This window comes from Rhinoderma darwinii, chromosome 5 (assembly GCF_050947455.1).
Source record: "Rhinoderma darwinii isolate aRhiDar2 chromosome 5, aRhiDar2.hap1, whole genome shotgun sequence".
NCBI lineage: Eukaryota > Metazoa > Chordata > Amphibia > Anura > Rhinodermatidae > Rhinoderma > Rhinoderma darwinii.
In genome coordinates, this window is record NC_134691.1 from 79825754 (window position 1) to 79843336 (window position 17583).

At 41.8% G+C, this 17583-nt stretch overlaps 1 protein-coding gene across 4 annotated transcripts in view; it reads left to right on the forward strand.

Moving 5' to 3' along the window:
• Positions 1-17583, forward strand: part of ASPH (aspartate beta-hydroxylase) — a 214222-nt gene that overhangs the window by 151070 nt on the left and 45569 nt on the right. For all 4 annotated transcript variants that reach the window (XM_075826191.1, XM_075826193.1, XM_075826194.1 and 1 more), the window contains one exon: positions 14109-14195. In XM_075826191.1, the coding sequence (XP_075682306.1) occupies positions 14109-14195 (87 nt within the window). The remainder of the gene's footprint in view (positions 1-14108; positions 14196-17583) is intronic.

Here is a 17583-nt window from a genome sequence, read left to right on the forward strand (position 1 = left end):
CCTCCAGCAGGTACTCACCTATGTTCCTGGAAGTATTCTGAAGGTGTAAGTCTCTGAGGGAGCAACCTTAAGCCTGGGGCTGGTATCCCCCTCCTCTCCCAGTCACTGCTTCCCTCTACAGTGGTGGTAAGTTCTCGCCACGGGTGGGGTCTCCTCTGGGGGGGAGAAGCTTCTCCTGGGATCAGGACTGCCTCCAGTTTACAGAGAGGGAGCCATGACTCATGGCCCAGTGTTCGGCTGCTCCCGGCTCACTCCAGTGACCACTTCCAGTCGCGGTGCACGTCACTTCCGGCGGGAGTGACGCGTGGACGTCCCAGGAAGCGGTGTTCCGTCGGCCCAGTTGGGGAGGAGGGGCTACAGCGCGTCATAGCCTTTGAGCCTCCCCAGCCAATCCTAGGCCTATTTTAGGCGTGAAACAAGATGGCTCTTTCTCCAACCAGTATGGAAGATCCAGGAGAAGCAGCAGGACCTGCTGAACGACCTAAGAGATCAGACCCAGCAAGATCCTCCTGTCCGGTACTTTAAACGGCATGGGATCTTCTAGGAAGCATGGTAGAACAAACCTTTTTTTTTTCCTTGTATATTACATGTTTCCTGGGTCAGAGAGGGTAAAAAGTTGGACAAGGCTTGCAACAGAGAATGTGCTATGTGTTGTAGATATCTAGTAGCCTCTTATCAGAAATGTTTATGCCAGTTATGATTAGATAAGATCCTGGCAGAAGAATCCACCAGCCTTGCCACAAACATAAAAGATATGGTGCGAACAGAGGCTAAGAATCCCCTTAGAAAGAAATATGATCTTCCTAGCACCTCGTCTGGCAAGACAAGACAGGGCCTAGGGGTTTCTAATTATTCTAGTGAAGCAGAGATATTTGAGGAAGAGGGGGAACTATGCTCCTCTGAATATTCCTCTGACGAAGATGGAGGGGGAAAAAAAACCTATTTCCATGAGGATGTGGACCAACTTCTTAAAGCAGTCCGGGCCACTATGAATATTGATGACCCCAAGGAACCCCCGGTCCATCCAGGACATTGTTTGTGGGCCTGGGTCCTAGGAAACAGAGGACTTTTCCTATTCACAAAAATGTGGCCAACCTCATTAGAAGGGAATGGAAGAACCCTGACAGAAATTTAGTCATTCCCAAAAGTTTGAAAGAAAAATATCCCTTTGAGGATGAATGAAGTAAGAACTGGGATAGTTTTCCTAGACTGGATGCCCCAGTAGCTAAGATATCCAAGAAAAATGCCTTACCTTTTGAATATCTGGGTTCCCTCCCCGATCCTATGGATAGGAAGGCGGACTATTACTTAAAGAGGCCATGGGAAGCCTCTGCAGGGGCCTTTAAACCTGGTATTGCAGCCACATGTGTAGCCAGGTCACCTAAAATCTGGATAGCTCAACTGGAGCTTCATCTCAGAGAGAAAACTCCTAGGGATCACATACTGGCTTCCCTCCCAGTTTTGTCTAAAGCCGCAGACTTTTTGGCTGATACCTCAGTGGACTCAGTCTGTCTGTCAGCTAGATCTGCAGCCCTGTCCAACTCAGCCAGAAGAGCTATATGGTTGAAGACATGCAAGGGAGATGCAGGCTCAAAAGGGAAACTTTGTTCTATCCCTTGTTCAGGAGATTTTTTGTTTGGTCCTCCACTGGATGATCTCCTGGAAAAAGCATCTGACAGGAGGAAAGGGTTTCCTATCCAGAACAAACAAGACTCCTTTCGTCCCAGGAAGTTTAACAAAAAAAACAATCCCAAGGGACAAGAATTTAGATCCTCTAAATTCCCTAAGAAGAACAGGGGCTTGTTTAGGACTCAGAACGATCCCAAGAATAATGATCACCAACAATGACGCCAGAAGGAGTGTGGTAGGAGGTCGCTTAATCCTAATCTTCCAAGAATGGGAAAAGATCTCATCAAACCAGTGGGTTCTAGATATTATAAAGACAGGATACAAACTAGAATTCATGACCCCTCCTCCAGACAGATTCCTCCCCACAATGAGGCAGAAAGATTCAGAGAAACAGTTGGCCCTATAGTCAGAGGTTATTTCTCTTATCAGCAAGAGGGTTCAAGTATCAGTACCGAAACCAGAGACAGGAAATGGCTACTGGAGGATGCTTATTACCATGTGCCTGTCTGCATCACTCACCAAAAGTATCTGGGAGTGGCAGTAGTTTTGAACGATTCCCTAATCCACCTCCAATACATGGCCCTCCCGTTTGGCAACTCTTAGGCTACGAGAGTCCTTACCAAACTTATAGCAGAAATTACCTCATATACAGTGAAGGAAATAAGTATTTGATCCCTTGCTGATTTTGTAAGTTTTCCCACTGTCAAAGTCATGAACAGTATAGAATTTTTAGGCTAGGTTAATTTTAGTGTGAGATAGATTATATATATATAAAAAAAAAAAAAAAGAGAAAATCACATCGTCAAAATTATATATATTTTTTTGCATTGTGCACAGAGAAATAAGTATTTGATCCCCTACCAACCATTAAGAGTTCAGCCTCCTCCAGACCAGTTACACGCTCCAAATCAACTTGGTGCCTGCATTAAAGACAGCTGTCTTAAATGGTCACCTGTATAACAGACTCCTGTCCACAGACTCAATTAATCAGTCTGACTCTAACCTCTACAATATGGGCAAGACCAAAGAGCTTTCTAAGGATGTCAGGGACAAGATCATAGACCTGCACAAGGCTGGAATGGGCTACAAAACCATAAGTAAGACGCTGGGTGAGAAGGAGACAACTGTTGGTGCAATAGTAAGAAAATGGAAGACATACAAAATGACTGTCAATCGACATCGATCTGGGGCTCCATGCAAAATCTCACCTCGTGGGGTATCCTTGATCCTGAGGAAGGTGAGAGCTCAGCTGAAAACTACAAGGGGGGAACTTGTTAATGATCTCAAGGCAGCTGGGACCACAGTCACCAAGAAAACCATTGGTAACACATTACGCCGTAATGGATTAAAATCCTGCAGTGCCCTCAAGGTCCCCCTGCTCAAGAAGGCACATGTACAGGTCCGTCTGAAGTTTGCAAATGAACATCTGGATGATTCTGAGAGTGATTGGGAGAAGGTGCTGTGGTCAGATGAGACTAAAATTGAGCTCTTTGGCATTAACTCAACTCGCCGTGTTTGGAGGAAGAGAAATGCTGCCTATGACCCAAAGAACACCGTCCCCACTGTCAAGCATGGAGGTGGAAACATTATGTTTTGGGGGTGTTTCTCTGCTAAGGGCACAGGACTACTTCACCGCATCAATGGGAGAATGAATGGAGCCATGTACCGTCAAATCCTGAGTGACAACCTCCTACCCTCCACCAGGACATTAAAAATGGCTCGTGGCTGGGTCTTCCAGCACGACAATGACCCGAAACATACAGCCAAGGCAACAAAGGAGTGGCTCAAAAAGAAGCACATTAAGGTCATGGAGTGGCCTAGCCAGTCTCCAGACCTTAATCCCATCGAAAATTTATGGAGGGAGCTGAAGATCCGAGTTGCCAAGCGACAGCCTCGAAATCTTAATGATTTACAGATGATCTGCAAAGAGGAGTGGGCCAAAATTCCATCTAACATGTGTGTAAACCTCATCATCAACTACAAAAAACGTCTGACTGCTGTGCTTGCCAACAAGGGTTTTGCCACCAAGTATTAAGTCTTGTTTGCCAAAGGGATCAAATACTTATTTCTCTGTGCACAATGCAAATAAATATATATAATTTTGACAATGTGATTTTCTATTTTTTTTTTTTTATATAATCTATCTCTCACTGGTAATATTAACCTAGCCTAAAAATTCTAGACTGTTCATGCCTTTGACAGTGGGCAAACTTACAAAATCAGCAAGGGATCAAATACTTATTTCCTTCACTGTATACGAACGAAGGACATTCTTACCATTCCCTACCTAGACGACTTTTTAATAGTCACAGACACAGCCCAGACTTTGACACTCCATCTACAGTCCGTACAATCGACTTTAATAGAGCTGGGATGGAATATAAACGTAAGCAAGTCTAATTCAACACCGTCCAACAGATGCATTTTTTTGGGAATCCTTTTGAACTCATCCAAACAGATGTCCTTTCTCCCTCAGGGAAAGATCCAGCCTTTGATAGAGAGGGTCTCGGGCCTCTTTTTGGATCACTTAACTTCTTTCAGAAGGGCTATGCCTGTCCTGGGTCTTCTAACCTCCTGTATCCTGGCCATAATGTGGGCACAGTTCAGGTCCAGACCTCTACATAAGGACATATTGGAGAAGTGGGACAAGAGCAAATTCTCACTCGATCACTCCCTACATCTTTCCTCTGTAGCCAGACTCTCTCTCAGGTGGTAGATGAGGGTAGAAAATTTCAAGAAGGGTGTTTCATGGGAAATGTCTCCAACCCTGAATATTATAAAGAGATGCCAGTCCTTGAGGGTGGGTAGCCCATGGCAAATCCTTCTGCCTTCAGGGTCAGTGGGATCCTCAAACCTCAAAAAAAATCTTCCAACTACAGGGAGCTGGAGGCAGTACTTCAGGCTATAAAAGGCACTATTCCTATACTTTCAGGAAAGAGGGTAAAAATTCTTTCAGACAACACGACTACAGTGGCATACATAAATCATCAGGGAGGTAGATGATCAGGACTTTTGATGAATTTAGCCACAGAGATTTTTCCCTAGCCGAGCTGCATCTATTGTCTCTTTCAGCTGTCCATCTAAGGGAGAGGGACAATCAGGTAGCAGACTTCTTCAGCAGAAGACAGTTGCTACAATCAGAATGGTCCCTAAACCAGGAAGTCTTCCGCATGATTGTGGCCAGGTGGGGGAATCTTTCAATAGATCTGTTTGCTACCACAGAGAACAGGAAAGTGCCTAGATTCTTCTCCCTAGACCCCATGGAATATCCGGTAGCAGTAGATGCTCTCTCCCAGTGTTGGAGCCCAACCATGGATTCTTCCAGACAGACCAGATCTCCTGTCCCAGGGCCCAGTAGTTCATCAAGACATCTCCAGGCTGCATCTTACAGCATGGAGACTGAGAGGACGATCCTCCAAAAAAGAGGTATCTCAGAATCTGTCATCTCTACTTTATTGGCAAGTAGGAAACAGGTTACCTCTAAAATATATTTAAGGGTCTAGTCTTTCTTACCTTTACAGGAATTGATATAGATCCATTAACAGATCCAGATATACCCCTGATATTAGACTTTCTCCAGGCAGGGGTAAACAAGAACCTCAAGCCTAGTACATTAAAGGTTCAGATTTCTGCCCTAAACTCTTTCTATGATTCCAGGTTAGCAGAACACCCCTGGATTAGAAGGTTTCTGATTGCGGCCTCCAGGATAAGACTTCAGTCCTACCCTGAGACTTAAACTTAGTCCTTACTGCCATGATGATCTTTTGAACCTTTAGTCCATAAATTTGCTCACTCTAAAGATTACTTTTTTACTAGCGGTTACCATTGCCCGGAGAGTAAGCGAAATTCAAGCCCTCTCGCCAAAGGTAATTTCCACATTTCATCGAGACCAGGAAATTATTCTTCCCTCCTTCTGTAACTCCCCAAAAAATCCAAAGGAGCAGGAATTTAATTGTTTAATTGTAAGGAGGTGTTTTGTCCATTAACTAGAGGTCACAAAGGACTGGAGGTCTTCAAAGAATCTCTTCAGTTCCGGGGTCCAAATAGAGGTTTGGCAGCCAGCAGACCGACAATAGCACGGTGGTTAGCCTATGTGGGCCAGAACATTAATGCCCCAGAATTCTTTGGAGCTCATTCCACTAGAGCTGTATCTACTTTTTTGGCAAAAAGAGCCAATGCATCTCTAGACCAGATTTGCAGGGTGGCTACATGGAGTTCACCCCACACCTTTATTAAGCATTATAGGTTACAGTTGCATTCAGTCACTGACCTGGCTCTTGGTAGGAAAGTTCTACAAGCTGCAGTCCCACCCTAAAATCTGTGGTTCTATTTTTACATCTCCAGGGGTGCTGTCATAGGTGAAAGGGTAAAAGATTGATTTCTTACCGGTAATTGGTTTTTCATGAACCTATGACAGCACCCCCCTAGTTTCCCCCTTCAGTAAACTTCCTTAGAATCTCTTGTATATAGGACATACGTATATGGCTATAAATATATATTTATGGTGTGGGGTAGCTTTTCACTAAGGTGTGTGTATATATATATATACACACACACACACACACACACACACACACACACACACACACGTATGTGTATATATAGATAAAAGATAACTTATTCTCATCCTGAGTTCTTTCTAAAGACTGGGTGTGTGGAGAGGTGTGTCCTTTTTTATATAATCAGGTTTCCTGTCCAGCGAATAGGATGTCTCTCCAGGGATGCTGTTATATGTTCATGAAAAACTGATTACCGGTAAGTAATCAATCTTTTCGGCACGTAAATTGACCTGCGGTGCAGATTTTAAAATCCACAGCAAGTCGATTTATCTTGCGTTTCCGCTTGCGAATTTTATCTGCCTAGTGCTAAGGAAAATCGCACCAAAACCGTCAGCACAAAAAAGCACCAATTTACACAGCAAAACGTAAAAACTGCACTCAAAAACGCACGATCCGGTGCGGTTTTTACTTGTGAATTTCCTGCGTATTGCAGCAGTTTTGGTCTATACGTTGCAGTTTTTTTCTGCATATGAATTGACCTGCGGTGTGCATTTAAAATCCGCAGCATGTCAATTTGTCCTGCGTTTCCGCTTGCAAAATGTATCTGACTAGTTAAAAAAAAATGCATCGAAATCCGCTGCATAAAAACGCACCTATTTCCGCATCAAAATGTAAAAACTGCACCTAAAAACGCACTATTAGGTGTGGATTTTACCGGCGGAACTACCTGCGTTTACCTGTGGCTTTGATGCGGATTTTCTGCACCAAATTCCGTAACGTGTGCATTTAGTCTTAGTGTAAATAGAATCAGCCAAAGTTGTGTCAGAATCTTCTTTATCTTTGCGTTTGGACCTCCTATGGTTAAATATGGTCTTTTGCGGTTATAGTCCTTCCGCTTTACAGCTTCCCATTCTTGTATTGTTATTATAATTTGTGATAATTGATTTTTGTAAAGAAAGCTGGATGTATAAAGGAATAAATGCCTAAATTATAAACGAAATAACTCAATTATAAAACAAAATTATAATTGTAATTATGATTATATAAGTTTTAATATTTATATCATTCATTATATAAATGATAATTGATTATGATTGATTTATGTAAATAAATCAGGACATTTAACCCCTTCCCGACATTTGCCGTATGGGTACGCCATGGAAAGCATTGACTTCCCGCATTTTGCCGTACCCATACGCCGAATGTTTGGCACCGGCTCAGAAGCTGAGCCGGCGCCATCATCACCGGATCTCAGCTGTATCTTACAGCTGACATCCGGCTGTAACGGCGGGGACCGAAATTAGCTTTGACCCCCCGCCATTAACCCCTTAAGTGCAGCGCTCAAACGCGATCGCTGCATTTAAGGTGTTTGCAGCTCATCGGAACCCCAGCAATGAAATTGCCGGGGTTCCGGTGGCTGCAATGGCAACCGGAGGCCTAATACTAGCCTCCCAGTCTGCCTAGCACGGAAGCCGGTCAAGATCCGCCCGGTGGCGGAGCCTGATCGGCTTCCGTAGCCGCCGGCAAGATGGCGCCGGGTCTGGAGCTGATCCGGCGTCATCAGCGGTGGAAGTCAGCTGTATGTTACAGCTGACATCCACCTGTAACGGCAGGAACCGGAGCTAGCTCCGATCCCTGCCATTAACCGCTTCGATGCAGCAATCGAAAGCGATTGCTGCATCGTAGCAGTTACTAGCAGATCGCCAGCCCTGATAGGCAATCGGGACTGGCGACTGCTGCTATGGCAACAGGAGACACAATTGTCTCCTGCTCTGCCATTACGGAAGCCGATTCGGCTTGCTGTCAGTGAATAACTGACAGATCTAATACATTGCACTACGTATGTAGTGCAATGTATTAGAAAAAAATAAATCTGACAGCTGGACCTTCAAGTCCTCTAGTGGGACTTGAGAAAAAGTGTAAAAAAAGTGAAAAAAATAAAAGTTTGAAAACAATAAAAGTTTCAAGTAATAAAATAAAACACAATCCCCCTTTTACTCTTATCAAGTCCTTTTATTATTGAAAAAAAATAATAAACCATACGTATTTGGTATCGCCGCGACCATAGCGACCTGAGGTATCAAAATATGATATTATTTATTGCACGCGGTGAACAGCGTAAAAAAATTTTTTAAAAAACTATACCAGAGTTTCTGTTTTTTGGTCACTTTGCCCTATAAATATAGGATTAAAAAGTGATCAAAAAGTCGCACGTATCCAAAATTGTACCTATAAAAACTATAGCTTGTCTCGCTAAAAACAAGCCCGCATACAACTACGTCGACAAAAATAAAAAAGTTATGGTTCTCACAACTTGGCGACAGAAAAAATACATTATTTTTACAAAAGTAGTTTTATTGTGCAAAAAGTTGTAAAACATAAAAAAGTGCTATAAAATAGGTATTGCCAGAATCGTATGGACCCGCAGAATAAAGTTGACATGTAGTTTATAACGCATGGTGAACTCTGTATAAAAAAAACTAAATAAAACTATGCCAGAATTGCGTTTTTTTTGTTCACCTGGCCTCCCAAAAAATAGGATAAAAGGTGATCATAAAGTCGCATGTACCCCAAAATGGTACCAATAATAACTACAGCTTGTCCCGCAAAAAACAGCCCTCATACCACTACGTCGATGAAAAAATAAAATTAGTTATGGCTCCAATAAGTCAGGAAATAAAAAATATGCAGTTGTGCCCGAGGGGAACATTTCTTCTGTTTGAAGAGGCGATTTATCAAGGACCTAAAATTAGGGAACCAGGAAAGGGAGGGCCCAAACATATCTGCTGGAAGCGACGGTGCCCGTATTATACCAGGACAACACTTCCCAGCAAAATTCCCCAAACTGCAAAGGCGCGGAGTGTGGACCAAAAGGGGCATAAGAAAGGACGCCATATATCAGTGCGACACCGGCCTGTGCAGAAAGGATTGAGCACAGCGTAACACACACCTATGAATCATTTTATTGTTTTTTTTACCCCATTATTATGCCACCTGACTATGCCCCTTATATACTCTGCCCAGCTTACATGTACCCCCACATTATAAACAGAAACACCAGCAATATTCAAACAAAACTACTACCAAGCAAAATCCGCTCTCCAAAAGCCAAATGGCGTTCCCTCCCATCTGAACCCTACAGCGTGCCCAAACAGCAGTTTCCTTCCACATATATGGCATCGTCATACCCGGGAGAACCCTTTTAGCAATTTTTGGGGTGTGTGTCTCCAGTGGCATAAGCTGGGCACGACATATTTGCCACTGAAATGGCATATCTAGGGAAAAATATACATTTTTAATTTGCACCATCCGCAGTACAATCATTTATGGAAAAGACCTGTTTGGGTGAAATGCTCACTACACCCCTTAACAAATGCCTTGAGGGTTGTAGTTTCCAAATGGGGTCACTTCTCAGGGGTTTCTTTTTATTATTTCACATCTGAGCCTCTGCAGTTGTGAACCAATACTTTGTAAATCGCCAAATTAGGCCTCAATTTGGCATGGTACGCTTTCACTCCTGAGCCTGGGCGAATGTCCAGGCAAAAGATTAGTGCCCCATGTAGGGTGTTTCTAAAACCAGGAAACCCAGCATAATAATTAGAGAGCTGTCTTGTTATGGTGGCAGAAGTCGGGCACCACATATTGGTATATCTATGGAAAAAATCCCATTTTCACTCTGCAACATCGAGTTCACACTAATTTCTACAAAACACCTGCAGGGTTAAAATGCTTACTACACCCCTAGGTAAATGCATTGAGGGGTGTAGTTTCCAAAATTGGGTCACTTCTGGGGGGTTTCCACTGTTTTGGGCCCACAGGCGCCCAGAAACCAATCCCGCAACATCCTTCCCTTCTGAGCCCTGCCATGTGCCCAAACAGCAGTTTATGCTTTACAAATGTTGGTTTCTTTTTTTTCCTTTATTTGTTGTGAAAATGAAAAAATTTGCGCTAAAGCTACATCTTATTGAAGAAAAAGGATTGTTTTTATTTTCACTGCCCAATTCTAATAAATTCTATGAAACATCTGTGGGGTCAAAATGCTCACTACACCCCTAGATGAATTCCTCAAGAGGTATAGTTTCTTAAATGGTGTCACTTTTTGGGCGTTTTCATTGTTTTTCCCCCTCAGGGGCTTTGGAAATGTGACATGGCCTCCACAAACCATTCCTGCTCAATGTGATCTCCAAAAGCCAAATAGCGCTCTTTCCCTTCTAAGCCACGCCGTGTCTCCAAACAGCCGTTTATTACCACATGTGGGGTATTGTTTTACTCGGGAGAAATTGCTTTACAAATTTTGTGGTGCTTTTTCTCCTTCAGTCCTTGTGGAAATTAGAAAAAATATGCTAAACCTACATTTTCTTTGAAAAAATTTAGATTTTTTTTTTCAGGGCCTACTTCCAATAATTTCTGCAAAAAAACTGTGGGGGTCAAATCGCTCACTATACCCCTAGATAATTTCCTCAATGGGTGTAGTCTCCAAAATGGGGTCACTTGTGGGGGGTTTCTACTGTTTTGTCTCCTCAGGGGCTTCGTAAATGTGACATGGCCTTCCGCAAACCATTCCTGCTAAAATCTCCAAAAGCCAAATGGCACTCCATCCCTTCTAAGCCCTGCCGTGTGTCCAAACAGCCGTTTATTACCACATGTGGGGTATTATTTTACTCAGGAGAAATTGCTTTACAAATTTTACGGTGCTTTTTCTCCTTCAGTCTTTGTGGAAATGAGAAAAAATTAGCTAAACCTACATTTTCTTTGAAAAAATTTAGATTGTCATTTTCAGGGCCTACTTCCAATAATTTATGCAAAAAACCTGTGTGGTCAAAATGCTCACTATACCCCTAGATAATTTCCTCAATGGGTGTAGTTTCCGAAATGGGGTCACTTGTGGGGAGTTTCCACTGTTTTGTCCCCTGAGGGGTTTTGAAAATGTGACATGGCCTCCGCAAACCATTCCTGCTAAATTTGAGCTCCAAAAGCCAAATAGCGCTCTTTCCCTTCTAAGCCCTGCCGTGTCTCCAAACAACCGTTTATTACCACATGTGGGGTATTGTTTTACTTGGGAGAAATCGCTAAACCTACATTTTCTTTGAAAAAATTTCGATTTTAATTTTCATGGCCTACTTCCAATAATTTCTGTAAAAAACCTGTGCGGTCAAAATGCTCACTATACCCCTAGATCATTTCCTTGAGGTGTGTAGTTTCCCAGATGGGGTCACTTTTGGGGGATTTTCACTGTTTTGGCACCGCAAGAGCCCTTCAAACCTGACATGGTGCCTAATATTTATTCTAACAAAAATAAGGCCCCAAAATCCACTAGGTGCTCCTTTGCTTCTGAGGCCGGTGCTTCAGTCCAGTAGCACGCTAGGGCCACATGTGGGATATTTCCTAAAACTGCAGAAACTGGGCAACAAATATTGCGTTGCATTTCTCTGGTAAAACCTTCTGTGTTCTAATAAAAAATTGTATTAAAAATTTATTTCTGCAAAAAAATATGACATTTGTAAATTTCACCTCTACTTTGCTTTAATTCCTGTGAAATGTGTAAAGGGTTAAGAAATTTTCTAAATGCTGTTTTGAATACTTTGAGGGGTGAAGTTTTTAAAATGGGGTGCCTTTTTGGGGGTTTCTAATATTTAAGACCCTCAAAGCCACTTCACAACTGAACTGGCCCCTGTAAAAATGGCCTTTTGAAATTTTCTTGAAAATGTGAGAAATTGCTGCTAAAGTTCTAAGCCTTGTGATGTCATAGAAAAATAAAAGGATGTTCAAAAAACAATGCCAATCTAAAGTAGACATATGGGGGATGTTAATTAGCAACAATTTTGTGTGGTATAACTGCCTGTCTTACAAGCAGATACATTTAAACTGAGAAAAATGCTAATTTCTGCAATTATTCGCAAAATTTTGGTGTTTTTCACAATTAAATACTGAACATATCGAGCAAATTTTGCCAGTAACATAAAGTCCAATGTGTCACGAGAAAACAATCTCAGAATCGCTTGGATAGGTGAAAGCATTCGGAGTTATTACCACATAGTTACATAGTTAGTACGGCTGAAAAAAGACACATGTCCATCAAGTTCAACCAAGGGACGGGAAAAGGGAAGGAAAAATTTCTACACATAGGAGCTAATATTTTTTTGTTCTAGGAAATTATCTAACCCTTTTTTAAAGACATCTACTGTCCCTGCTGTGACCAGCTCCTGCGGTAGGCTATTCCATAGATTCACAGTTCTCACGGTAAAGAAGCCTTGTCGCCTCTGCAGCTTGAACCTTCTTTTCTCCAGACGGAGGGAGTGCCCCCTTCTTTTTTGAGGGGGTTTTACAAGGAACAGGATTTCACCATATTTTTTGTATGTGCCATTAATATATTTATATAAGTTAATCATGTCCCCCCTTAGTCGTCTTTTTTCAAGGCTAAATAGGTTTAATTCTTTCAATCTTTCCTCATAACTTAAATTCTCCAAGCCCCTAATTAGTTTCGTTGCTCTTCTTTGTATTTTTTCCAACTCCAGGGCATCCTTTCTATGAACTGGAGCCCAGAACTGAACTGCATATTCTAGATGAGGCCTCACTAATGCTTTGTAAAGTGGCAATATTACATCCCTGTCCCGTGAGTCCATGCCTCTTTTAATACACGACAATATCCTGCTGGCCTTTGAAGCAGCTGATTGACACTGCATGCTGTTATTGAGTTTATGATTTACAAGAACACCCAGATCCTTCTCAACAAGTGAATCCGCCAGTGTAGCTCCCCCTAGGACATATGATGCATGCAGGTTGTTGGTACCCAGATGCATAACTTTACATTTATCTACATTAAACTTCATCTGCCAAGTGGACGCCCAAACACTTAGTTTGTTTAAATCTGCCTGCAATTCATGAACATCTTCCATAGACTGAACTATATTACATAGCTTGGTGTCATCTGCAAAAATAGAAATAGTGCTATTAATCCCATCTTCTATATCATTAATAAATAAGTTGAATAATAGTGGTCCCAGCACTGAACCTTGGGGTACACCACTTATTACCGGGGACCATTCAGAGTAGGAATCATTGACCACAACTCTCTGGATACGGTCCTTGAGCCAATTCTCAATCCAATTACAAACTATATTTTCTAAACCTATAGTCCTTAATTTACCCATTAGACGTCTATGAGGGACTGTGTCAAATGCCTTTGCAAAGTCCAAAAACACTAAATCCACAGCGGCCCCTCTGTCTAGGCTTCTGCTCACCTCTTCATAAAAACAGATTAGGTTAGTTTGACAACTTCTGTCCTTAGTAAAACCGTGCTGGCTGTCACTTATAATGCTATTTATTGTCACATAATCCTGTATATAGTCCCTCAATAGCCCCTCAAACATTTTCCCCACGATGGATGTTAAGTGACACATGTCAGATTTGAAAAATGAGGTTCGGTCAGGAAGGTCAAAACTGGCTAAAGAGGGAAGGGGTTAAAGGACTAAATAGTCAGCCGCTTGTTTTCTGTTCTGTTAGTGGACTGTAGCCTGTTCTTCCCAAGCTTTGAGGTTTTAATAGACTTCTCTCTCAGAATTATTGCTCTATTTATAACATTCTTAAATCATATCCTTTTTTCCACTGCTGGTTTATTCAGCGACACCTGGGATTGTAAATTATACGGATGCAAGGTCACACTGGTAACCCACCTCTGGTGATGTGGAATAATTTGATTTGTACTCAAATGTAGAACTCAAAGTACATTTTATATCAAGCTCCGCATTTCTAGTAGCAGAAGCATTCAAGTGACTTTCTAATGCCGGGAGGTTTATCAGAGACGTCCACCTGTGAGGCTGTCATTTTAGTGATCCTTATTCTGAGCACAGCGCGCTCACCTCTGCCTCTTCATCCTTTACTTTTCCTCTCAAGCGTTATTAGTGTATTTTTCCAGTACGTTTATATGACTTTCCTTTGTGCTTTACATTTATTAATTATTATCTTGTTTATTATTCACAGGGAAAAGTAGAAGAGGCTTTAAAAGCTTTTGAACTTCTGGTGACTAAATATCCCCAGAGTCCAAGAGCCAGATACGGGAAAGCTCAGGTATGTTATTTAAAAAAAATATTTTACTATTTTGTCTGTACAGTCTTACAAGCTTATTGCAATGAAGACTATTTGTTGGGTAAGTAGTTAGAAGTGTCTTAGAAAATCCTTTCCAGCCTTGTTTCCCTTGCGTAGCCCTGAAAATAATATAGCAATGTCTACAGTGGTAGGGCTAAATGGTCTTAAAGTGAAGGTTTATCCTTACCCAATAATGGAGCCAAAAAAATTTAATATATCTTTATAGCGGTTGGAGCTCCTTTTTTCTGAAGCAGAGCTCCAAATTTCCAAAACAGAGTTAATTCATAACATCCCTACTTGTTAGAAGAGTCTCTTGACAAAAGTCTGATCACAAAATGTTTCCCTGGGACCCCAAACGATCAGCTGTAATTTGTGGGGAAACCAGGCAGTGTGTGTTCAATTTCCCTGCAGCGCCGCCACAGGGGAATTTAAGCATAACACAGTATCTATTTCTATTAATGGGTTGTCTGTGCGATGCAGGACAGGACAGCTCCTCCAGAACGAGAGACGCGCTTTGTAACTATTCTCCACTGTGGCCAAGAGATGAGGAGGCTGAATGTGGGAACCCCCACTTTTAAATCAGAATTCCCTTAAATAATTTATGAAAATGGGTTTTCTAAACGAGACAATTCCTTTAATGTATACTGTTCATACATTAAACGCAATAATACATTTTTATGCAGCAAGCTCCTAAGCACTCTCTTGTGGCAACTACAGTCATGGAATTAAGCTTTCTGTATGAGAAACTCCAACCGCTATTAAGTTATATTAGGAAATTAATCAGAATAGAATGTTGGATATTCACTTTAAGCAGTAAAAGAATATATAACCTAAATGTATTATTAATACTAACCTGTTTGACCATGGATCCTTTCCCTTTACTGGACATTTTAGGATATCTATAGTACCTCTTGTTTCCCCTTTTCAATCTTTCCACTTAAATTTGCCGTATGAGCATGGTAGTAGTGAAACCTCCAGACTTCTGCTACATTATGGCATGGTTCTTAGCTCTATCTCTAAATATATAAAAATGAATTTCTGTTGTCTGTTCTTTATGTGCGGCCAAACGATTGGACCAATCTGCAGCAAATTTGGCACCCAAGTAAAGGTTTATACCAGGTTTCAGCTCTCTAGGACCTACCGTTCTCTACATATTCACAAAAGCAAATATGACACCACTGGCTTCCACATCAAGGACCTTCATATCACATCAGATGACCTGTATTAGCCAATAGACGCTCGCAGGTCCTTCATTCTTAGCCGCACTCACATACACACAGTTTTAGACCAGGTTTCCAAAACAACCCAGCCATTTTTCTTCACTCGAAGTATTACTCGCTGTCAACGAACTGTACCTATACTGGATTTGGGCATTCTCATAAATTGAAACCCTTTCATACGTACGAGTCATGCTTCCAAAATGGAACCCTGCATTTAGACTAAAGACTCCTGTGGCAAAACGCATGGCTGCTGCCCGAGCTGCTGAAATCTCTCAACAGAACCAAGCCCGTGTATTTCAGCAGTCTCATAAATTGAACCCCTTTCAGACCAGTCCAAAAAGGAACCCTGCCAGTTGGACTTTGTTGGATATGTTGGTTTCATATCAGTAGGAAATTACGTTTTTAACCACACACACAAACAACAAACAAATTAACCAGTTTGAAGCCGGGGAACTCGGCTATTCTATATTATAAAAGTGGATGTCTGTCTGTCCTTTATAGGCATCTCTGTTGTCAGCCATTATAGCAAATCGCTGTTTGTCATCCTCCATGGGCATCCAAACACCGCAACCATTTGACCCCAAATTAGGCCATAGGCTTCCAAACACCTGAACCATTTGACCCCAAATTTGGCCCATACGTACATCGGGTGTTGAGGAAGGTTTTCTTAAAGGTCTCAACCTTGCCGTTGTTCTCTGTTATCAGCCATTATAGTGAATGTCTGTTTGTCGTCCTCTATAGCCATCCAAACATCTTACCTAGTTACATAGTTAGTACGGCTGAAAAAAGACACATGTCCATCAAGTTAAACCAAGCGATGGGAAAAGGGAAGGTAAAAATTTCTACACATAGGAGCTAATATTTTTTTTGTTTTAGGAAATGATCTAACCCTTTTTTAAAGCCGTCTAAGGTCCCTGCTGTGACCAGCTCCTGCGGTAGACTATTCCATAGATTCACAGTTCTCACAGTAAAGAAGGCTTGTCGTCTCTGCAGATTGAACCTTTTTTTTTCCAGACGGAGGGAGTGCCCCCTTGTTTTTTGAGGGGGTTTTACATGGAACAGGATTTCACCATATTTTTTGTATGTGCCATTCATATATTTATATAAGTTAATCATGTCCCCCCTTAGTCGTCTTTTTTCAAGGCTAAATAGGTTTAATTATTTTAATCTTTCCTCATAACTTAGATTCTCCATGCCCTTTATTAGCTTCGTTGCTCTTCTTTGTATTTTTTCCAACTCCAGGGCATCCTTTCTATGAACTGGAGCCCAGAACTGAACTGCATATTCTAGATGAGGCCTTACTAATGCTTTGCAAAGTGGCAATAATACATCCCTGTCCTGCGAGTCCATGCCTTTTTTAATACACGACAATATCCTGCTGGCCTTTGAAGCAGCTGATTGGCATTGCATGCTGTTATTTCATTTATGATTTACAAGTACACCCAGATCCTTCTCAACAAGTGACTCCCCCAGTGTAGCACCTCCTAGGACATATGGTGCATGCAGGTTGTTGGTACCCAGATGCATAACTTTACATTTATCTACATTAAACTTCATTTGCAAACTGGATGCCCAAACACTTAGTTTGTTTAAATCCGCTTGCAATTCACGAACATCTTCCATAGACTGAACTATATTACATAGCTTGGTGTCATCTGCAAAAATAGAAATAGTGCTGAACTATTTGACTCCAAATTTGGCACAAACTCCTCAGCAAACTCGGACTTTCTCAGCAACAGATGAGACAGGTGACTCTCAGAAGTGCAGAGGCTCCTGCCCAAACCCAGGCCAGAAAGCAAGCTGATAGAGCACATCATGTTGTTCAGCGTGCTAATGAGTGGGCTTTCATGCATGATGCTGTTTTCAATTATGATCCAACCATAGTCTATGGCCAACTGGTAATAAAACTGTTAACTGTTGTTAATCAACAGGCTTTGTCACAGTCTTATGACTCAATTTCCTACCAGTTTAGCTGTTAGATATTTAGGAAGTTAAAATTTGAAATAAACAGTGTGTTACTGCCGGGGTCTATGGGGCTACTAGCGATTTCCCCGTAAACCAAGAAAATACAACGGCATGGATTGGCCTCCTGGGCACCCTTGGAACAAATCCAATGAACACACAAACAGACAGACTGACACGTTATACCT